General features: G+C 40.8%; 1 protein-coding gene across 1 annotated transcript in view; it reads left to right on the forward strand.

Annotated features, from left to right (window-relative positions):
- Positions 16,541-24,080, forward strand: part of SUCLG2 (succinate-CoA ligase GDP-forming beta subunit) — a 290,329-nt gene continuing 282,789 nt past the window's right edge. Inside the window, exon 1 of the mRNA XM_018038217.1 lies at positions 16,541-16,683. Coding sequence (XP_017893706.1) covers positions 16,600-16,683 — 84 coding nt within the window. The 5' untranslated portion in view covers positions 16,541-16,599. The remainder of the gene's footprint in view (positions 16,684-24,080) is intronic.

Consider the following 24,080-nt stretch of genomic DNA (forward strand, 5'->3'; position numbering starts at 1 on the left):
TTTCTGCCATAAGGGTGATGTCATCTGCATATCTGAGGTGATTGATATTTCTCCCGGCAATCTTGATTCCAGCTTGTGCTTCTTCCAGCCCAGCGTTTCTCATGATGTGCTCTGCATAGAAGTTAAATAAGTAGGGTCACAATATACAGCCTGGACGTACTCCTTTTCCTATTTGGAACCAGTCTGTTGTTCCATATCCAGTTCTAACTGTTGCTTCATGACCTGAAAATAGGTTTCTCAAGAGGCAGGTAAGGTGGTCTGGTATTCCCAACGCTTTCAGAATTTTCCACAGTTTATTGTGATCCATACAGTCAAAAGCTTTGGCATAGTCAATAAAGCAGAAATAGATTTTTTTCTGGAACTCTCTTCCTTTTTCCATGATCCAGCAGATGTTGGCAATTTGATCTCTGGTTCCTCTCTGCCTTTCCTAAAAGCAGCTTGAACATCTGGAAGTTCAGAGTTCACGTATTGCTGAAGCCTGGCTTGGAGAATTTTGAGCATTACTTTACTAGCATGTGAGATGAGTGCAATTGTGCAGTAGTTGGAGCATTCTTTGGCATTGCCTTTCTTTGGGATTGGAATGAGAACTTACCTTTTCCAGTCCTGTGGCCACTGCTGAGTTTTAATAACATTCTATTTAGCCCAATATACAGCAAACAGCTTTTAACATATAGTCAGTTTAAAGATTATTAGGTGTTTTACACTCTTTCTCTTTTTTTTTTTTCAAACTGTCTTGAAAATCCAGTATACATTTTTTGCTTGTAGCACACCTTAGCTTATTTCAAGTGCTCAGTAGTTATTTGTGGCTAGTGCCTTGTTGTTGTTGTTTAGTCACTAATTTGTCCCACTCTTTTGTGACACCATGGACTGTAGCCTGCCAGGCTCCTCTATGATATTTCCCAAACAAGAATACTGGAGTGGGTTGCTGTTTCCTTCTCCAACTGCTAAGTTTTAGAGACAAAATGTTTGACATTTAGGCTAACCTGCAGGGCAGGGTCTGTATGCAAGACTAAATAGGATTAATTATTAAGGAACAAACTGCTAAAGCTTGTGGGTAAAATTTAAACACTATAATGATTGTGTGCCCTTTAGCCCAAAGTTTATCCTTTCTAAGTCTCAGTGTATTTATCTAAAAAATGGGTATAATAATAGCATCTGTATCATAGACATATTATAAGGGCTTCCCTTTTGGCTCAGCTGGTAAAGAATCCACCTGCAATGCAGGAGACCTGGGTTGATCACTGGGTTGAGAAGATCCCCTGGAGAAGAAAGGCTACCCATTCCAATATTCTGGCCTGGAGAATTCCATGGACTATACAGTCCATGGGGCCACAAAGTGATGGACACTACTGGGCGACTTTTGTCATCATCATCAAAGGCTTCCTAGGTGGCACTGATGTTAAAGAACCCATCTGCCAATGCAGGTTAGGCTTAAGAGACATTAGTTTGGTCGCTGAGTTGGGAAGATTCCCTGAAGAAGGGAATGGCAACCCATGCCAGAATTCTTGCCTGGAGAATCCCATGGCCAGAGAAACCTGGCAGGCTACAGTCCAAAGGGTCACATAGAGTTGGACACTACTGAAGCAACCTAAGAAATAGATAAAAATAGAGTAGTGTGTGTCACTTCAGTGTGAAGTTAACTATTGTATAAGCTTAAATTATCATTTGATCTCAACTCTTGTTGTATTGTGCTTTTAAATCCTTGAGTGAAAATACGGTGCTGAATTCTGAAACACCCAGAAAACTTCAGATTGAAGTTCATGTTGGACCTCTTATTAAAAGGAAAAGAAAAACAGCATGCTTATATTATTCAATGTCATTAGTCATTCATAGGAGGGAGAAAAATGCAGAGAATATATTGAAGAAGGAAATCATAGGGCCTGGACTCCATCTTAGGCCTGTTCATGCTGATCATGTTCAGCCAACTTTCCAATGGACTCTGAACTCTGTGTTTAGTGCCTATGAAAACAACAACAGAAGGATAAGATCCCCTCCAGACCAGGGAACCTTGAAGATCATATCTAGGTTACTCATCACCTAAGAGAAAACATACACTAATCACCCCTTCCTTCAGACAGGCCATAAATTTTTCTGTATCTATCAGAGAGTAACCTCAGGTTTATTGATTATTGGCTAATTGTTTGACTGTTTGAGCACATGAGCACATAGCACGTGAATGATGGGGTTACTGGGATTGAATTTTCCTTGGTTTATGTAAGTCTCAAGGAATTTGGAGTGGTGAGTTCAGACATGTACACGTGGGGTATAAAAGATTTTCATAAATGCTGGTCAGGGTCCTTGACTAAGAGGAGACTCTGCCTTGGGCCCGCTGGTGTAATAAACTGCCCTCCATTATCTGCATTGTCCTTCTGACTGAGTTTGTTTCCTGGAATGCATGGCTACAACAATATTACTCATAAACAAAATTCTTCCTAAAAGGAATCCTCTGCAACACATCCCATGAGACATCTGCAGATCTTTAGGGACACAAAACAATTTATTGAAACTTCTGTACAAAGTGAAACTCGTATTTGGAGCAAAGCATAAAAAACCTACAGATCATTTATTCATGCTCTTCGCTGAAGGAATTGCAGACATCACTTCTATTACACAAATGCTCCTTTAGTGATTAAAATTCCTTCTCTCTGGCATATGGGTGGAAAAGAAAGAAAGGCAAGTGAATAAGAAATGAAACCCTCTCTGATACTGATAGATAAATTGCATATATTTAAGAACAAGGAATGCAGTGTATGCTTGTTATAGTATTAAAAAATAAAATATATTGGGAACTCCTTGAATTTCCTTCCCAGTAATGGGTGGCAAGGGTGAAAATGTCACTTACAACAATTTCATTGGCGTACCATCAGTGAGGCCAGAGTGGATAGTTGAAATAGATGTCAATAGGGTATCATTTTGATATTACTTCTGCAAACACAACTAGGAGAATTAATGTCATTTAAAACTGCATGTCAACACTTCAAAAGAATCACAACAAATAAAGGAAAAAAATCCTTGCAATATAACTAGTTTTTCCTGGAGCTATCTTTTTCAGGTATTATCAAACATATAAGAAAAAGATGCTGGCATTTCCCAGGTCCACTAGATAAGCTTGTATTAATTGTGCACACAACACCACCGAAGGGGCTGGCTTCAGAGTTGCAATATAGTATAAAACATATAATTGAGAGTTACTCAGAGTTGGGTGGAACCTGACTTTGCCACTTAATACTCAATTTATTAGTCAAATGGGAATAAAAATACCTACCTTTACATTAATTATGGGAATTGAATAGGTTAATGTATAGGAAACACTTAACCCAATATGTAGCAGATGTGCAACAGTGGTCGTTATTACAACTTTTCTAGTTAATGTCTGTCTTTGGCTTTCCCAATAGCAGCCTCTTAGACAAGTATTTGGGTGCAAGAAGTTTATTTAAGAAATTACAGAAAGCACAGGGGGAAAGGAGTTGGGAAGGGAGACAGAGAAGGGAAGGAAGACATTAGCAGGTGATTTGTTGACCAAGTGGCTGGTAGCAATAACGGGCTCAATTATTCAGGGGAACTGTAAGAGATCAAAGCAGAACAGCTTCAGCATTATCCCCACCTAAGAGGTGAGAAAGCTAGGGTATTTATCCTATTATTGGTTGAGAACTGTTTCTGGAGACATTAACCTTCTTGCCCTTCTGGCCTGGCCTGCATGCTAGACCAGTCTGTTCCCAAAAGCAAATGACCACAGGCAGAAAGAATCAAAGGGATTTCAATAACTGGCCTTTCAAGTACAGAAGGGTGCACACAGGGGATATGGGTAGAGCTCCAGCAGGATCTGCTGCATTCTTCTTAACCCAGACTTTATTAATCTCCTTAACTCCTTTATGATGATCCTACTTTATGATGTTATTATAATACAGGTAAAATCTTTCAAACTATATTCTTAGGCATCTGCTCGTCTGGAAACTGTAGGCTGACAAGATTAGAGTGTCAACCCTCTGGTTGATTGGACTTAGAAATTTGAACTTGGACAACCAGATTTTATAACGGGGTTGGTTTGGTAGACATTCTCACAGAATTTACTATTGGAGAGATTGGACATACACAAGTAAAAAATGTAAATTTAGAAATTTAAGGTACCAAAGTAGATAGTAGGTGCGGTATAGTTTTCTAAGTGAGATGTGAGGTTTTGCCACTGGGAAAGCTGCTGAAATTCCTAATGCTTTCATCTAGTATCATTTCCCATTTCACTTTGAAACTTCAAGGGATCTAGATAGGGCACACACTTACTTAGTGCTGACTTCTTAAACTATCACCTGCGCAGCTCAGTAGTGAAATGATACATGATTTTGTGAAATGGAGTAAAAATGGCCAAAGACTGAACATGTGCTAGGAAACAGAATTATTCTGTTTCATTATTTTTAAGAGGAAAAAGAGCAGGAAATGGGCTATTTCCCAATTGCAGCATAAAGAACGCATCAAAGCTGGAGGCAAGACTTTTAAGTGAGAGTTTAAAATTGGAAAACATCTTTTGAATATGTAAATTTTGCTAATTAAAGTGAATAACAAGCAATTACTGAGTGTCAAATTTGTGTTCTTAGAAAGATGCGGAGGTGAAAACAGCACAGAGTTTGCTGAGGGAAAAATCTGAGATCTAAGCTCCACTACTTATGAGCTAAGTGATCAGGTATCTTAGTTCATCTCTCTGAGCCTAAATGTCTCTTTTGTAAAAAAGAGTACAGGAAGACTTACCCCACAGTATAGTGACAAGAATATGAAATATAAATGTAATATGATACATAAAAGTGATCAAATCCATCAGCTGGTGAACAGATAGACAAATTGTGGTACCCCTATACAACAGGGAGTTACTCAGCAATAAAAATGAATGAACTAGTGAGTGATGCACAAAACAATCAAGCTAAGTCAAAAAGCAGAGTATATATTGAAGGATGTCATTTATATAACATTCTAGAAAATGCAAAGTAATCTATAGTGACAGAATGCACTTAAGCAATTTCTCGAGGATGGAGGAACCAGAAAAGGAGAAAGTGATAGGTAAGAAAGAGAAATTTCTGTAGTGATGAAGATGTTCATCATCTTGATTGCTATAATTGTTGAATGGATGTATACATATGTCAACATTTCTCAAAGTTATCCTTTAAATATGTGCCCTTTATTGTCTTATAATTATACTTCAATGAAGCTGTTGACAAAAACTGTTAGTGACACAGAAGATTCTCAGTAAATGTAATTTTCCTTCTCTGAATGTGTGTTTGAGCTTCCATCACAGCTCAGTCAGTAAAGAATCTGTCTGAGGTGCAGGAGACCCGGGTTTAATCCTGGGTGGGGAAGATCCCCTGGAGAAGGGAATGGCAACCCACTCCAGTATTCTTGTCTAGAGAATTCCATGGACAGAGGTAATCAATCATAGAGAACCAGCACTTTGGCCACTCAGGGGTAACTTATGCAGGAAACATCAGTGCTGTGTGCCCAGCCCCCAACTTCCCTGCAAAAGGCTGGTACCTGCAACCTTCCTCACAGGCTTGCATTTGGGCTGCTAGAGCTGCCTCACGTCCAGAGAGCGAGAGCTGAAAGTGCCTAGGAGATTATACCCTCCCAGGGCAACCTGTAGCTAACTTACTGGTACATAGGTGACAAGCCCAGCTTCGCTGCTTCCACACAGGGACAAACTTTGACATGCAATTTATGGTCCAGAGCTCCCTGTTGGATCAGAAGGAGGCTGGCACTTCATCTGATATTGCAGCTTTGGCAGACTCTTTTCCTTCCTTTACCCCGTTTCTCCCATTTGCTTACCATTTTCCACAGGGAGAATTTCTTGGATAAAACCACTTGTACTTGAATCCAATCTAAAATATCATGGCAGCCCTTTCTTGCCACAGAGATGCCAAAAAATGGAACTGGGACCCCAGAACGCCTCATCAGAATCTTTCAGATATTCTTTTAGAACTTGAGTTAGGGAATGAGGACTCTCTTTCCTCTATAATCCAGAGGCAGTAAGGATGTGATATGGAAGCTCCTGTTACCCACTTCTTCATCTTGTGAAAAATGATTTTAAAAGCCAAAGTGAGAGAAACTCAAACCATGGTGATGATGATGACAGAGACAGAGACTCCTGTGCTAAGTTGCTTCAGTTGTGTCTGACTCTTTGCAACCCCACGGACCATAGCCTGCCAGGTTCCTCTGTCCATGGAATTTTCCCAGCAACAATACTAGAATGGGTTGCCATGCCATGCCCTTCTCCAGGGTATCTTCCTGACTTGTATTTCTTACGTCTCCTGCATTGGCAGGTGGGTTCTTTACCACTAGCCCTACCTGAGAAGCCCCTTCTCATGATACTTAGGTCCAAACAGTTATATTTCAGAATAGATACTCTTTCCTTCTGGAGTGTTTTATGTCGGCCAATAAATGAGTCTGGTTTAAGATTTGTCACTTGTAATAGAAGAAGTCTTGATCAAAATTTCTGGTTAAGCAATGGAACTAGGGCTTTCTGCCCTTGCCATGTGAAATGCACAGGTTAGAACAAACTGGATCAAACAGGTGGACTACTCTTATCCAGTAAGGCCATAGGCAATAAAAAATAGTGTTCAAATTTTGCCTTTCAGAATTAGGGTTCAAATAGATTTCCTATTTTTCCCCCTCTGGCAAAGAAATACAACTTGTATTCTGAGGTATGATCAAATACTTTGACAATATTTTTCATCCTGTATGTCAACTGTTTTTAATAATTCAAACTGATTCTCTTTGGAATGCAAAATTCTCCCTTTGCACAGATTGATGATATAAAGTCACTAAGGCGGAATATGGAGGCTGATTTTAGGTTTGTTCCATTAAAAATTATACTTTTCCCTGAGACACAGAATGATAACATAAAAACCCATTTATAAAAGGAGAAAAAAAAAAAAGATCCTAATTGCACAGACTAACAGTAATAGTATAAAATGACTTCCTGGGAAAGTTTAGCTCACAAATGCTCTGAACCTTCACTAAATCAAATGAATAACAGGACCATCAACTGCTTGGAGAACTTTCAAATTGTAATTTTCTATTTTGTGCAGAATATTGGAATAGTACTTACTTGGCTTGGCTAAAATCAGACTAATGACTTGAGAGTTACTATTTTAATTCATTTAATGATTGCTTGATGACTTAAAAAGTTTTTGCTTCCCCTTTGCTATGGCTTTTTAATGAAATTAATCTATGAAATGATTAGATGTATAAAATGAAAGTTTTGTACAATAATCTCTGTTGCTCTCAGTTTGATAATTGGAAAATTGGTGGAAGAAGAGATGTATCTAGGATTATGAATGTCCATGGGGAAATGACAACATTATATTGTATTAAGCAAAACAATAAGTATTGCATTTCTGCTCTAAGAATAAGCATTTATATCAGTGGTACAAATATTTATACTACAGGAGATTTTGCTCCCTCTCCTCCTCCATTAATACCCCACTCATCTCAAGGACATTTGGCAATATACAGTAACAGATTTGATTGTCACTATCAGTCATTTGCTACTGGCATCTAGCAAGTAGAGGCTAATCTTGCTAATAAATATTCTACAATGCACATCCTAAAAATGTTAATAGTATTGAGGTTAAGATCCTCTAACCTATAGGCTTGCTCCCAAACATTCTTTCTTTCATTGCTTCTGAGTTGTACACTGCAGTGGTTAAGTGGTTAACGCTTGGAAATGATCTGTGTTCATTGTAAAACATCTGGATTGGACTCTGGATTCAAAAGTCAGCCCTGCCCCCTTGTAGCCATATAACCTGAGGCAGATCCATATAACCTGCCCCTATGTCTTTTTTCTAATCTGTGATAGAGGAATAGCATTCATCTCACAGAGCTATTTTGAGAATTGACTCAGGTGGACACTCTTAGTAAATGTGCTCAACACACTGATTGCACATATTATAGATCCAACTCAACTATTATTGTTTTTATTACTATGAGAAGAACTTGGGTGGGGTTATGGTGGATGAAGCAAGGTATTTTGTTTGGTCTGTTTTGATGAAGCCATTTTGGCACTACAGATATTCTGATATACCCTAAAATATAAGACACTAGAATTTCATTTTAAAAATTACTGCATAACTTCTACCACAGACACCCTTAGTCCAGTCTTCATTCCCTCAATGTATTTAGAATTAAAGAATGGACTATTCTCTCCCTTCTCCTTAAGTCTGAAACATCTTCTCCATCTGTCATTTTCAACCTACCCCCATCCCTATTTTGAACCTCAGTTCAGTTAAGCTCTGTCACTCAGCCATGTCTGACTCTGCAACCCCATGGACTGCAGCACGCCAGGCTTCCCTCCCCTTCACCAACTCCAGGAGCTTGCTCAAACTCATGTCCATTGAGTCGGTGATGCCATCCAACCATCTCATCCTCTGTCATCCCCTTTTTTTCCTGTCTTCAATCTTTCCTGGCATCAGGGTCTTTTCCAAGGAGTCAGTTATTTGCATCAGGTGGCCGAAGTATTGGAGTTTGAGCTTCAGCATCAGAGAATCAGACGGTTAGATGGCATCACTGACTCATTTAGGCTTTCTTGCTTTGTCTTCTAAAGGAAACCAGATTTTCCACCCATGACAGTAGATGCTGTGGGAAGATGATGCTGTCGAAAGGACTTAGGAATGCAACTGGGAAGAGCTGGGTGCTTCAGGCTCAGGTTGTGAAGGATGGCATTCTGGACAGGACAAAAGCTATGACTAAGTGTGCCAAGGCAGAATTTATAAGGCCTTTCCTGAGGACAAAGAGTTAATATCCAACTCTGGCTGAGAAAACCCCTCATGAAGGAAGCCACTGGGGAGACAGTTAGAAACAGGTGTTTAAACCAGTGGTTCAATAGCCTTAAGCACTGACTGGAAGAACTTAGATTTAATTTATAGTGATGGGAAGTATCAAATGATTTAAAATAGGACATATAAGTGACAAGATGAAAAGGATCTTTTGAGTCCTTTAAAAATATATTATTTTTTACTATAATATGCATTAATTATGATAAATTTAGATAAAAATAAAGAAAAATCACCCCAATCCTACTTTCTAGATTTCAAATTATTTATGGTTATATATGGGCTTCCTGGGTGGCTAAGTGGTAAAAAATCCACCTGCAATGCAGGAGACACAAGAGATTCGGGTTTGGTCCCGAATTTGGAAAGATACACTGGAGGAGAGCACAGCAACCCACTCCAGTATTCTTGCCAGGAAAATTCCAGTTAGATAGTGTACACCTGGAGTAGTCAGCAGGGCAGCCATTAGCTATGAGTAGCTATTCAAAATTAAATGTAAATTAATTAAAATAAATTTAAAAAAAGAATTTATTTTCTTAGTTCCACTAGTCACATTTAAGTCCTCAAAAGCCATACATGACTGATGGCTATAATACCAGACAGCCCAGATAAATAACTTTTCCCTCACTGCAAAAAGATCTATTGGATAGTGCTGGCATAGATTCAGTCCCAGATTGATTGAGATTGGCCTCTTCCTAATCATTATCTCAGGCAACTTACTCTCTTCCATGAGACTCAGTTTGCAAATCTGTAAAATAAGGCTGTGGTGGGAACTAAGTTCTGTAAGGCTTGGAGAAAGCACATACCTATTCAATAAAAGTTGGGAACAAGAGAGAGAGGTTGGGGAGAGGTGGATCTTGACGGTATCTAAAAACTCTGAACAACAGTGAAGAAACCCACTAGTGTTCCGTGTAACACTGGGCAGGTTCTTTCCCTTCATGGGCCTCAACTTCCATTCTTGTTAGAAGGTATTGGCAGATTTCTAGATATTTTTGAATCTTTGAATTTTCTTTTTAGGGTGATTTTTGCACTGGTTTCATCTTCATTTTGTTATCCATCTAGCCAGGATTGGTTGAGTACCTCCTGTCTTCCAGGCACTGTACTAGTTGCAGGGTCGTAAGAGCAAGGAAGACATAGTCCCTGTCATTGTGGATTTTTAGATTTATAGCAGAAACTAACACATCATTGTACAACAATTATACTCCAATATAAAGAAAGAAAGAAGCAGACAAGAAACCACTGGGGTAACTGCCTAGTGATAACCACCAAGATGACTCCCAGCCTTGCCTTCAGGGAAGCTTCCTGAAGGGGATGGTGACTGAAAGAGGAGGGATGAGTCTGGTGGACAATAGGGAAGAGTTGTTTCTGGCAAAGGGAACAGCATGGAACCTTCTCTTGGAGTTTCATTCCATACTGTTTGATCTCATGTAGTAATTAGATTTCAGGGAGGTAGGGAAAGGTTAAGGAACATACTAGAAGTGGGGTAAGAAATGGAAAAGAAAATGAGCGAGAAAGAGAATTGGATGACTGCTTTTTTCTCTAGCCTACTCCAAGTCCCACTTTCTGGGTCAGTGCTTCTCCAGTCGTGGTAACTGGATCACCAACAATACAGATGGTGGGGTGGGAGAGGTACTTATAAAAATACAGAAGGGCTTACTGAATCAGAACATATGGAGGATATGGTCCCAAGGATATAAAACAAACAAACAAACTAAACCAAAACGGGATTCTATTAAGAACTCTGCTGTGACTGCTCATTTCCCAACAAAGCAGGGCATCTGAAATGGAATGTATTTAATTTTGTTATTTAAATAAAGGATATGTTGATAATAGTGAAAGTGCTAAATTCCACAGCTCCCAATGGCAGTGGGAATGCAGATTTTGTTTCTGAAGAGAATTTCTTTCCCACAATCTGGTGCCAGTTTTCTCTTTCAGTACATGTTTCTTCATTATTTTTTGTATAGATGTTCCTCACTTCATCCATTTCCTAATTTCCTGACCAGTAGAATGACATTGTCTTTGTTTTCATCCTTGTATCTTATTCTCCACAGCTTTTCAAGTGACCTTCTCCCTGAATGCTCCCTCTCTGGGTTTCTAGTCCTTACTCTTCCTTCTTTTTCATCTTAACTTTGATCTGTTACTATAGCTCAACCCTGCCTCCCCCAAATTTTCTCTAGGATACAATGAGAATTTCTCTTCAGTTCATTGCAATTTTGTCAAAGAAGACACATTTAGTTTCAAATCCCTTTTCTTCTGTGCACCTTATCATTTAAATAAGCTGCTCAGAAATGCCATCAAAATTAATCATTTTAATGCATTATTTAAGACGGAAAAAAATAACTTCAGCACAATGGCACTTCTTTCTGTGCCATTGGCAAATAACAAAATCGAAGCATTGGTTAAAATGGCTGTCACGAACAGCAACAGAGATATTACCTATGTACATGATGAAAGGCCAAAGTTTCTTTGTCTGTGAATTCAAGAAATCTGTTATCCATTAAAGAAGAAATAACCAAACAAAATCCACAAATGCCCTTTGTTTCATCACCATAATAGTGATTTTCTTTCCTGACAGGGAGCAGCATGAACTCAAACACATTATTCATGGAAATTAGGGTTGTTTTGTAAAAAATTCTATTCAGTTCTACTGGTTATAACGAGTTTGTATTTGTCAAGTGGTTTTTATGCTTAAATGAAAAGGTAATGATAAATAACACTGGAACTGCTGGATGCATGATCCCTGTGCTAGGTTTCCTGACGTGCCTCTCTGGCAAATCGGTGCCCCACGAGTAATCACTGTGGATATGAAAATGAGCGCATTATTTCACTGTTAACATGCATTGCTAAGATTAAGAGAGGGTGTGTGGGCCTACTGATGTTTTTATTTGCCTTCCTGGAACAATTAACTCAATAAGAAATAGTGTAGGCCATTTGTTCTAAATCCAAAGTTTGATCTATGAGTTTTGGAACTTAATATTTTCAGTGTGTGCAAAGTTTGTGAGAAGTGCTACATTGTTGAAATAAGGTGCTGTCATACTTGGCCTTCATTTTACTAATGGGGAAACAGGCTCACAGATGTAAACAGTTAACTAACAAACATGAAAAAGGATTTCTTAGTCAAGTAAAGAAAGCCTGGTGGCTAACACCCACTGGGAACTCCAGTGCTTGATAATGCACTTGTAATAGGGAAGAACCTTTTATATTCTATCAATATTCTAAGTTAGTTACTAAAGGGATGTTGTCTATAAGCTTAAGTTATACATAATGACCAATCTCTGGGAACCCTGCCTCCCAAGTAATGAGCATCAAGCTAAAATACCTTTGTTCAGCTCAGGAAACATCCTGACCAGGTTCAACCGGTAAATGATGGCAAGGAGGAAGAAATTAACAAATCCCCTCCAGAAGGTGACCAGAACCAGGGAATGCCTGACATTACTTCTTCCCCTTTTAGTAAAAGAAGACTGAATTCTAACTTGCACAAGATGATTCTTTGAGGCATGAGTTCATTATATTGTCAGTTTGCTGGCTTTCCAAATAAAGTCACTATTCTTTGCCCTGATAGTTTGTCTCTCAATTTATTGGCCTGTTGTGTTTGTGTGGTGAGCAGTACGAGCTTGGACTCAGTAACACACTGGCAAACTACATACTATTATAACCCCTTTTTCACATATAAAGGATTGAGACTTGAAATAACTGCCCCTGGGTCAGAACTTTTAAATTACAGAGACAAAAGCTGAACTCAGCTTGTCTAATGTCTACCTCTGTGCTTCAATCTTGATAGCAGACAGCATGGAATACTTTTGGTGGTGCTACTGCCTATGGCCACAGTTACTACTCAAGCAGTTCACAATTGCAAAATTGATAGAAAAAAGAATAGAATCACTGTTTATTCACCCTTAGCCAATGGTTCCATGCATCAGGGCTGACCTAGGCCCCTGGTAGAAGATAGGTCTTGCACCCACATGTCAAGAATCTCTAAGAGCAGCATTTAGTCATCACCTCCATCTACGATTCATAGGGTTTTCAGTCTACACTAGGAACTCAATGGAAGAAGACAGGGTAAGCTGTCTCTTGATTCACTGGGAAAGTTCTTGAGTGTTTACCACTATGGTTTGATTTGTTTGCTGCTTTTCTTTTTTTCTAGTTTTTGAACTAAAGAACCTTTTGAGAAAATTATTTACAAATGCAGATCTCAGACTCTATCCTAAATAATTCAGTAGGTCTAGAGTGGTGCCTAGGAATCTGTATTTTCAAAGCTCTAGAAATGTTAAAGGTTCCCTGACCCCTATCCTCCACCCTCTTCCAGGAAAGGCAACAACTTCAGACTCTTAATAGTTTCATCTGGCATGTACATACCTCTGCCCTTGTCCAATGCTATCAAGGTAAGTTACAAAGTGTCAGGGGTCTTATAACCCATATCTCAGATTGACTCTGGTGTTTCACATTAGATATCAAATAAATATTTATTAAGAACTTAGATGAAGAAACATAACTTTTTTTTTTTTAGTTTTAAACATGAGGTTAGACTGTATTATTTAATGCATTAATAAAGAAGGACATTTACCATATTAACATTGTGTTTTTTAACATTTTGATAACTATTGTAAATGTAACTAGTTTCTTTTATCATTCCAGGCACTTTATTTTATGTATTCAAAAGCATTATTTTGAAAAGGGGTCATGGGCTTTTCACCAGGCTGCCAAAGGTGTCCATGGGCCCTGGTTACATACACACACCCACACACACACATACACACACTGATCCTTCATCCTCGTTGAGAGTGGGGGCAGTCTTTCCCTGGAACCAGAGCCCCTGCCAGGTCCAGGCAGCCCAATTCTCTGAGCATGTTGAGGAAAGTAAACCACTCCTGACACATGACAAAGATACTGCTTTAAGAAATATAACATTTATTAAGACCCTATTATGTGCAAGGTCTTTACACACATCTTATTGAATACTTACTATTGCTGTATGATGCAGGTAGCTCCTCAGATCACAGATTCATAGAAGACAGATATGGGATTTGAACTCAATCCAGTTTCACAGAAAACCCAGTGCTCATCTCAGTAAAGTACAGTGTAGAACTCTGGTGGAATCCTTGACCTCAAAGAGCTTCCTATTTGGGAAATAAAAAGGGTAGAAGATAGGGAGAAGCCTTAGGAGGTACTCCAAAGTGTAAGTCATCCTACATGTGTTTATTTCAAACTGTCTCTAATCCTGGCCTAATGCTAAGCACTGGAAATACCATATGAAGGCCCTTATGCTCTATAGTCCCCAAACTCTTGGCTGCAGAGATGGCAGAATGAGAGAATCTGGATGAAGACACTGAAAACTTGCAGATGCAAGATTTGAGCTCAAGAGCTGACGACTAGCCAGTCTTCCAATTGAAACAGGAAAACTCATATGAAGCTACCCAGCCCAAATAGTCACTAGTAGATAATGAAGCAAAGATTGCTACATATACTTGAATGGTAATCAGAAAGCTTCTGCCCACTCCATTTCCAAAAACTCTACCCCTATAGAAAAAAATTCCATCCTAATAGAACACTCCTCAAAGACTGTCTAAATAGGTTCACCTTCTTCTTTATAAAGTGTACTCTTTTTTTTCAAACCCTTTCAAGTCTCGGCTGGAAAGAAAGTGCTAGTACCCAAGTCCTTTGCCATAGACTGTCTGAATAAGCAGACTTTGATGAATTCTACAGGTGGTCTGCTTTCTTCTGTCAACATGTTCAAAGCTCTCACCAAGTTTAAACATTCAGTCTGCAAACATTAATAAGAGTCTTTTCTCCATATTGACTAGATGGTAGAACTCAATATGAGTAATGAGGATGAAGTGGGAATTCAGATCGACTCATGTTAAGAGGAGGGTATGGTCAGCTTTGGGTCACGCTCCCAAGCTGTGACCCTGGGCAAGTTACATTTCTTTCATGCAGTTACCCCTCTGGTACAATGAGAATAATAGCATCATCCTTTACAGGGTTCCTGTGAGGATTAAATGACCCATATTCAGAGGCAGCTGAACTGAGTACACGTAAAGGAACGAACATAGGTTTGACAGTGAAAAAAAAGGGACCTGTAAGTTGATACTGATACAAGTGAAAACAAGAATAAATAAAGAGGGATTTCCCTGACGAAACAGTGGTTGGGAATCCGCCTTCCAGCGGGGCAAATAAGCCCCAATCAGGAAGACCATGAGATCTGGAGCCTGCCCTCCACAAAGAAAAGATCTTGTATGCCGTAACTAAGATCTCAGGTGTACCAACACCCTACAGAACAAAAAATAAATATTAAAAAAAAGAATAAACAAACATGGGGGACAATAAAGCTCTTCTGAGTAGAACATGAACTATAGAAAATCTAGAAAGGAATGGAACTAGACAATCATGCTTTTACAACCATCACAGTAAAAACTGATATAAGAAATAATCATCAATGGATAAGAAATCTAGCCAGTAAAACTATGACTAAGAATGGGCTATAAAGCTACATATCTATTAAAAATGGGGATTGAGGCAAAATGTAAACAAGTGCTATCAATAAATCTGCATAAAGGATATTTGGGGGTTTGGGGATAATATTCTTACAACTTTTCTGTAGATTTTTTTTTGGGGGGGTCAAAAACAAAAGGATAGCTCAGTTGGTAAAAATCTGCCTGCAATGCAGGAGACCCCAGTTGGATTCCTGGGTTGGGAAGATCCCCTGGAGAAGGGAAAGGCTACCCATCCCAATATTCTGGCCTAGAGAATTCCATGGACAGTACAGTCCATGGGGTTACAAAGAGTGGGACACAACTGCGTGACTTTCACTTTCAAAGAAAACCAGCAGAAATAGTTGCTCAGTTCTGTTAAATTTGTACCTTTTCTCATGATCATAGGCTCGAGAATAAAGTAAGGTTAAAAATTCGAAAATGACACTTTATAGGGTTGGGAGAAGAAAGCATGAGTTTGAAACTCTTTCAATCCTTATCAGATCTGTGACCCTCAATAAGCAAGGAAACCTCCTTGTGTCTCAGTTTTTTCTTCTGCAAAATGGGGATTTTTTTCCCATTGGTGCCTACTGGAAAGCTTGCTATGAACACTAAACGAGTCCTTATTTGTAAAGTGCCTGCCATATATTAAGCATATTTGCTAGCTATTTTTATTCCACAGACAATGCTTAGAGTTATATAAACTCCAAGTAAACTCTTGGTCTTACTCGGGCGACTACACGTTTAAAATCCTTCAATACCTTTGTCTAAATCTTCACAAAGAGACAAAGTCTCACTAAAGGGTAGAGGGCCTCCACTGACCTCTTCAGGCCCGCTTGCTTCTCCCTTACTCCCTCAAGGTTCACCTCAAACACCGCTTCCCTACAGGAGCCCCTGAGGCCCCAGGACCAGAGCAGAGGCCTATCCCTCGCTTGGCATCCCATACTGGCCGCTCCTCAGAGCACTCCCTGGAAGCGGCAACAGGCACTGGCCTCTCGCTCCAGAGCACTTTAAGTCCACAACCGCTGGGCTCGGGGTGGGTTTTCGCTCACACTGTGACCCGCGGTAGCGCGAAGAGGAGGCTCCAAATGCTGAAAGTGAATTTGGGGCCGAGGTGGCGGTCGTCGTGGGGGACGCAGGGCTTCGACAAGGGCTCCCTCAGGAGCGCGGCCGCGTCCCAGGGTCACCAGGCGCGCCCGGGCGGAGGGGGCGGGGCGGGCGGTAGGCGGCGGGCGGCCCCGCCCCTTCCCCCTCCCTTCCTCTCCCAGCCCCCTCCCGCCCTGCCCGCACCCCGTCAGGATCCCCTCGCTGGCTTCCTGGATAAGATGGCGGCCCCCGTGGGAGCGCAGGCCCGGAAACTTCTGAGAGACCTGGCTCTCCGGCCCCCGCTCCTGGCGGCCAGGTCCCAGGTGAGCGGACCCCTTGGTGGGGGCCTCGAGCAGCCGTTGGTCCCCTTCCGTCCCCTTCTGTCCTCTTCCTGGTACCGGGTGCGCGGTCGCCGCGGCGCCACACCTGTGGAGAGGACGCGCGGTGCTGCGTCTGGGGCGCACGAGGGACCCCAGCACCCTCTGCTTCATGTGTGGAAACGGGGTCTCGGGCTGAGGGGTTAGTGACAGCCGGGATCACCTCAGAGTGAGAGCCACCCAACTCCCAGTTGTCGCTGACGTGGATGCCCTCAGCGTCGGGAGGGCGCCGGGCCCTGTACCAGGCGCTGCACAGGCAACTTCAGGAAAAGTTCCTGGAAACGGGGTTTGAGGTCCTGAGGTGTTATTGTGTTGCCAACACACACAAACACAACCAAAACACATGTTGCCAACACACACACACACACACACACACACACACCACCAAACACAACCTAAAAAGTTGAGAAATACTTTTTTTTTGAGGCATTTATTGAGGACTGTATCCTGAGGAAGTTTCTGGATAGCTCTGAGGAATTGTTGGAAAGAGGTAGGGGAGGAGCCAGGATGTACAAGTTTTTGCTGGAAAACAAACAAAACACAAACCTTGTTGTGGAAGCTTAAAGGGTTAAGACTAATCACGAAATGTAGAAATGACAAGTTAGTGATTTTGATGCTTTTCTCCATATGGAAGCTGTAAGAGTCTGGGTATATTGAAATATTCCTTTGATATGCATCTTAACGTTATCTGCTGCTGCTGCTGCTAAGTCGCTTCAGTCGTGTCCAACTCTGTGGGACCCCATATAGATGGCAGCCGACTAGGCTCCTCCATCCCTGGGATTCTCTAGGCAAGAACACTGAAGTGGGTTGCCATTTCCTTCTCCAGTGCATGAAAGTGAAAAGTGAAAGTGAAGTCGCTCAGTTGTGTGAAGTCGCGACCCCATGGACTGCAGCCTACCAGGCTCCTCCGTCCATGGGATTTTCCAGGCAAGAGTACTGGAGTGGGGTGCCATTGCCTTCTCCAGTTCCCCTCAGGGTGCACTGTATGGGGCCATTGCAGTGGCTACTGATTTGATGGTAGGCAACATTACTGTTTACTATAATGGTGGGGAACATTTTTTTTCTTGTCTTCAGTTACCTGTTCTGAGGTAGCTGCCTGTCCTCAGTCGCCAGTCCTGCTTTTGAACCCATTTGTTAGGCCATGTGATTAAGGTACCTAGAAACCCACCCCAGCCTTGCTGGTTTAGTAACTCACTTCCTGGAATGAGCTGCCTGCTCTTGCTGACTGGCAGGGTTGGGTATGGGTGTGGGGTGCTGAGATGGTGAAATGAGGGGGTCAAGGAGAATGATGGGAAACGTCCTTCCTCAATTTAGTGAAAATTCAGTCCTATCATTGGAACACATTTGAGTATTGACCTTGTCCTCTTTCTCCTTGTTTCTAGAGAATAAAATCCTAGGAGGGCCAATGATGGACACTGAATAGCTATTAGAGCTTGGCCTTTAGGAGATTTTACTTTCTGTAGATGGCAAGAGTCATAGTAGCCAGAAGGCCTTTGGGGAGTTATGAGTTGGTGATGACTCTTGGAGAAATGACTCAAATACTCAACTTTACATTCTCTGTTAGAAATATCTCTTCCCTTTTGAAGAAAACAATATGGGGCTTGACCACAGCACAGCCTTGTCCTTGTCCTTTTCCCCATTTTTAATTGATGAGAGATAACTAAAATGATGATCATTCCTGCAGTTTTATCTAGGATGTGCATAGTATTTTTTTTTTCAATTGAACGATAGTTACTGATGATTTTTGGAGTTACTCTAAACTTTGGTTAATTATGACATCTGAGTTATTCTTTTCTTCTTTTCTTTTCCTGACTTCTCATTTGTATGTTTGTGTTAATGCAAATTTAAAAGGTGCTAATAACATTACTGTAATATCTTTAACAGGCACTTGACAATATGATAGGATAGCAAAGAGAATGGTGGCTTTTGTCTAATTAAAATCACTAATAACTGTTGTAATAGAGTAAGGGGAATACCTCCAGGTGATCAAGTTCCATTCATTAAATGTTAGAAAAAAACCAAGAACTGTGGTGCTAACTATGAGAGTAGACTTGAATTGATGAGCAACATGAGGCCTAAGGCAGTGAAAATTCAAGCAAAAGAAGTAATTGTATAGAAAAATCCAAGTGTTTAGCTGAAGTATGATAGGGCTTCTTGCCTTACCAAGAAATGGGAGCCTGAATACAACACTTTAGAAAATCTGGGTGGGGGATACCCTTGGTTTTGCAAGAAGACTGGGTAAAAGAATCTTCTGCCTCACTCTATCTGAAAACTTTGATTTACGTACTTGTAGATGAAGTGTTGTCCTGTGAACACAAACTTAGGAGATGAGAATTCCTTTTTTTTTTTTTTAAAGGCAAGAATAGTACACAGTGTGCAAGAACTGGAAATGGGCATTAGCAAGCATCTGATCCAAAAAACTCATTTCACAGGTCGAAAAATGGAGCACTAAAGAAGTTCAAGGACTTGTTCAAGGTTATAAAGAGAGTTTGTGGCAGAGCTGATTCCAGGTTAAAGGTTTTCTCTTCAGTTTCCATTATACCAATTTCTGGTGTAAGTTTCTTCATGAAAATACATTATACCAGCATGTAAGTTAGTCTGCAGAGCATAGAGTAAGTAACCATGACCAACACTACTGATCCATTTTAATTTTCTTCTTTGTAAACATCTTAGAAAAAATAGATGTTATGTAAGGAGCCCTTTTCATATTATTGGGTGTTTCTTTGTATCTGCTCCACCTGTCTATGCATTTATGTTGTGTTTACTTACTCCCTTGCCCAGGGCAGACATTACACTTGAATAGGACCCTGTTTTTCCAGAAAACTTTATAATCTCCCGAAGTGACTCAGAAATCGGTTGCTATTCTTGGTTCAGACCTACTTTGTGCCATCCCTTGTGCAAAACTTTTGTGTGTACAGAGATAAAAGACCCAGTTTCTCATATATGCATCAATATACGATACATGTTTTTCTGACTTACTGCACTCTGTATGTGGAGAAGGCAATGGCACCCCACTCCAGTACTCTTGCCTGGAAAATCCCATGGACGGAGGAGCCTGGTAGGCTGCAGTCCATGGTGTCACTAAGAGTCGGACACGACTGAGTGACTTCACTTTCACTTTTCACTTTCATGCATTGGAGAAGGAAATGGCAACCCACTCCTGTGTTCTTGCCTGGAGAATCCCAGGGATGGTGGAGCCTGGTGGGCTGCCGTCTATGGGGTCCCACAGAGTTGGACACGACTGAAGCGACTTAGCAGCAGCAGCACTCTGTATGACAGACTCTAATGATGACCTAGATGGGTGGGATGGGAGTGGGTAGGGAGAACTAAGAGGAAGGGGATGTATGTATACATAGAGCTGATTCACTTTATTGTATAGCAGAAACTAACATAACTTTGTAAAGAATTATACTCTTTTAAAAAAAAAGACCCAGTTTCTGCTGTGAGAAGTAACTTCAACCACTCTCACAGAGTGCCGTAGAATGACATTATCTATCCCCTCCTCATAGTTAAATTTGCCACATATTCTTAGGGCTTCCCTTGTGGCTCAGCTGGTAAAGAATTCGCCTGCAATGTGGGAGACCTGGGTTCGATCTCTGGGTTGCGAAAATCCCCTGGAGAAGGGAAGGGCTACCCAATTCAGTATTCTGGCCTGGAGAATTCCATGGACATATAGTCCATGGGGTGGCAAAGAGTCAGACACGACTGAGTGACCTTCACTTTCACTTTCCTGATGCTTAATGTCTTGACAAACTGGAGATAGTGAAGGACAGGGAAGCCTGGCGTGCTGCAGTCCTTGGGGTCATAAAGATTCGGACACAGCTGAGCAACTGAGCAACTGAACAACAACAAATGTTGTTGACATTTTGTTTTCTCTGTTGTTGGACCTCACATAGTTAGCACCACAGTTCTTGTTTTTTTTCCTAACACTTAAATAATGACTTTTATTTGATGTTACATCCTTAAAGTGTCACCCTTTTGCCGTTTATTTTACATATATTTTTTTCTATTCAGTTTCTACCGGGAAAAAGGCCTTTGAAGTGCTGATATTTGGGGATGGTAAACAAGACAGGTAGAGATCTTGGCCACATGATACTGTATTTTAATAGGGGTGGGAAATGGCTAGACTGTACTTACATAAACAGTAATGAAAATGACTTCAGCCAGTGACAGATGCTATGAAGAAAGTAAAACAAGGTCTTGGGGTAGAAAATGAATAGTCTAGCCCAGATGGTGTGTCATAGATTAGTTTATCAAGGAAAACCAATTTGACAACTTGTTCTTTTTATTGTTTTGGTTTAATATTTTTATTGGAATGTAACACATATACTAAAAATATGCATGTTATAAGTGAACAGTTTGAGTTTTCACAAACTGAATGTGTCCAGGTGATCAGATCCATATCAAGAAATTAATCATGTAGCAGCAACTCAGATAACACCCTTGTGCGGTTACAGTATTCCTACCGAGAAAAGAGTAACTGGTCTCCTGAATTAAGTCACCACAGACTGTTTTTGTTTTGTACCTTAAGTAAATGGAATTATATGCACTCATGTAATCAATATTATGAGATCCTGTAGGTGGCATTTTCACATTTGAACTGAGACCTGAGTAATGAAAAGTAGCCAACCAGTTGACTTGACATTCTGGGGAAGAGAGGACAGCAAATGCAAAGGCCCTTAGGTATGGCCTAAACTCAACATATCCAGACCATTAAAGAGGTGGAACGTGATAGTACTAGTCATGGTGTGTAAGGTTGGCAGGGCCGGGATCAAGTAGGGCCTTGCAGGGTCTGGTAAGGAGTTTTTAAAAACTTACAGTTCTTGCATGACCTACCCACAGTTTTTCAGCTAGTAAAAAATAGCTGAATCCCAGTCTGGCTGCCAAAGGCCAGGCATGTAATTATAGTGCGCTCTCTAGAACAATATAGCAAGGCACAGCCTTATTGGGCACTAAAATGAGCGCGTTACATTAGTCATGTCTTAGGAGAAGTCTTGATTGAGGGCACTGAGTTTAAATGTTTAATGGTGATCTAATCATGGTATTTAGCTTTTTAGTATGTTTACCCTCTCATAATGGTTGGGTGCAGTTCACAGAGCTGTTCTGTTGTAGGAGAAGCACATTGTGGGAAACACTGTCCCTAAGACCCCTAGCTGTACAGTCCTTGGTGTGTGGTTCTCTAAAAAGACCACAGCTTCTTTCCAAGAGCTCAGGGAGGAATGTGCCTTGTTGAGGGAAATGGAAACCATGCCCCTGCTCTTGTATACCTTACAGTAGCTGACTCCAGCTTGATTTTCTGCTCTTACCAGAAGTGGGAAAAGAAAGATAGATGCCTGGCTTTTAGAAGTGAAGGCTGAAGCTTACATGGAAAATTTTAATCAGCTAAATATGGCTGTGGAGCCTGCGTTGAAAGTTGTGACTGACCTTTATCTGCCTTCTTGCCTAGAAGAATAAATATCTGACTTTTTTTTCTTTTTAAAAAACTGCAGTGTCCTTAGAAAAGGAAATTCATGTCAAATACTTTAGATGATAAACTACTGATTTCTGTGTGGGGAAGATCTTTTAAGTGATAGCTCATCCCAAGTTGGTTTTGTTTACTGAGAAGGAAGCATTTCTTTCATGTATGAGAGATGGAGTACACAGACCCACAGTCATGAGAATCTTGCTGCCCTTGTATCCTGGCCCAATTCTATAGACACAATGCCCAGAAACTCACTGACATATCTTGTAGTTTGGGGAGGAAAACCAGTTATATATGCAACTTCAGATCATTTGTCTTTCAACTTGTTTTACTATTCACTCAGTCTGGTATTGTCCTTTGCTAGCTACATCCATCATTCTCTGTTACTTGATGAAAACGTTTGCCCAAAGAATTTGAGCAACTTCTATACATTTGAGCAAATAATAAAATCAGTATGTGTGTGTGCTGGGTGTGCTCAGTCATGTACAATTCATTTGCAACCCCTTGGACTGTAGCCTGCCAGGCTCTCAGTCCATGGGATTTTCCAGGTGAGAAAACTAGAGAGAATCGCCATTTCCTCTTCCAGGGCATCTTCCCAACCCAGGGATTGAACCCACGTCTCTTGCATCTCCTGAACTGGCAGGCGGATTCTTTACCGCTGCAACACTTGGGAAGCAGTGCATAAAGTCAGTATATTGATGAAATTTTGGGAAATGACAGGATTAGAATTAAAGAGGATATAGGAGAAGGCATGCCAGGTGGAGTGGATTATGGGCCAAGGCAGAGGAGAGAGAGATGGGGAGATTAGAGCAGTCATTGCAGCAGACATGAAAGGCTGGTGGAGATCTTTTAGGCAAATGAGGAAGGAAAGAAGGGCTGTAGAAAGGCCAGAATTTGCCATGATATCGAACTACATAACTGAACATCAAGCACATATTGTTCACTTAGTAAATATTTCCTGAATGCTTAGTCTTTGCCCAGTGCTATTTGTTGTAAGCTCCCTGAAGGCAGAGACTATTTATAGGGAAGACTATCTTCCCTATAAATTTAGTGCTTTAGAGAATGTACCATGAGTGCGGGAGTGCAGGAAGAGGACACATAGCCCTACCCTCAGGGGGCTCATTGTCTAGTGGCAAAACTGATGTGTAAACCAATAATCATACTGCAGCGTTGTGAGATCAGTAGAGCTATGTTTTTAGTCCTCTAAGACACTGTTAGAGGCTCTTGCTTTTTCCTCTGCCTGAAACGCTATTCCCTCTGATCTCATGCCTTGTTCTCTCTCATCATTCAGCTTGTCATTCAACTTTCTGATTCTAAGTAGTCTTCCAACAGGGCTTTTGCTATATAGGATAGTATCTGACTAACCTTCTCCCCTGAGACTATTTTCTGCTTCTCACCTGCTTTTTAACACTTTGTGCTGTGCTTTGTTGCTCAGTTGTGTGTGACACTTTGCGAGCCCATGGACTGTCACCCGCCAAGCTACTCTGTCCATGGGGATTCTCCAGGCAATAATATTGGATTGAGTTGCCATGCTCTCCTCCAGGGGATCTCCAGGGATTGAACCCAGGTCTCCCACATTGCAGGTGGATTCTTTACCACTTTTTTTGGTAGTTTATTATGTGTTTTTATTTGTTTGTTTTATTATCTGTCTGCCTTCCTTTCCCACAAATGTAAGAATGTAAAGTCTGTGAGGGTAAAGACTGTTCTTATACACTCCTATTATACCAGTCTGCCTGAACAAGTGTCCAGTAAGCTTTTGTGGTTTAGATGAATTCATGGAGTGCAGAGAACAAGAGACAGGTAAGTAACAGAGAAATTGAGGACTGATGCCCATGTGACTTAGTGGGTAAAGAATCCACCTGCAGTGTAGGAGATGTAGGAG

Source organism: Capra hircus, chromosome 22, assembly GCF_001704415.2.
Source record: "Capra hircus breed San Clemente chromosome 22, ASM170441v1, whole genome shotgun sequence".
NCBI lineage: Eukaryota > Metazoa > Chordata > Mammalia > Artiodactyla > Bovidae > Capra > Capra hircus.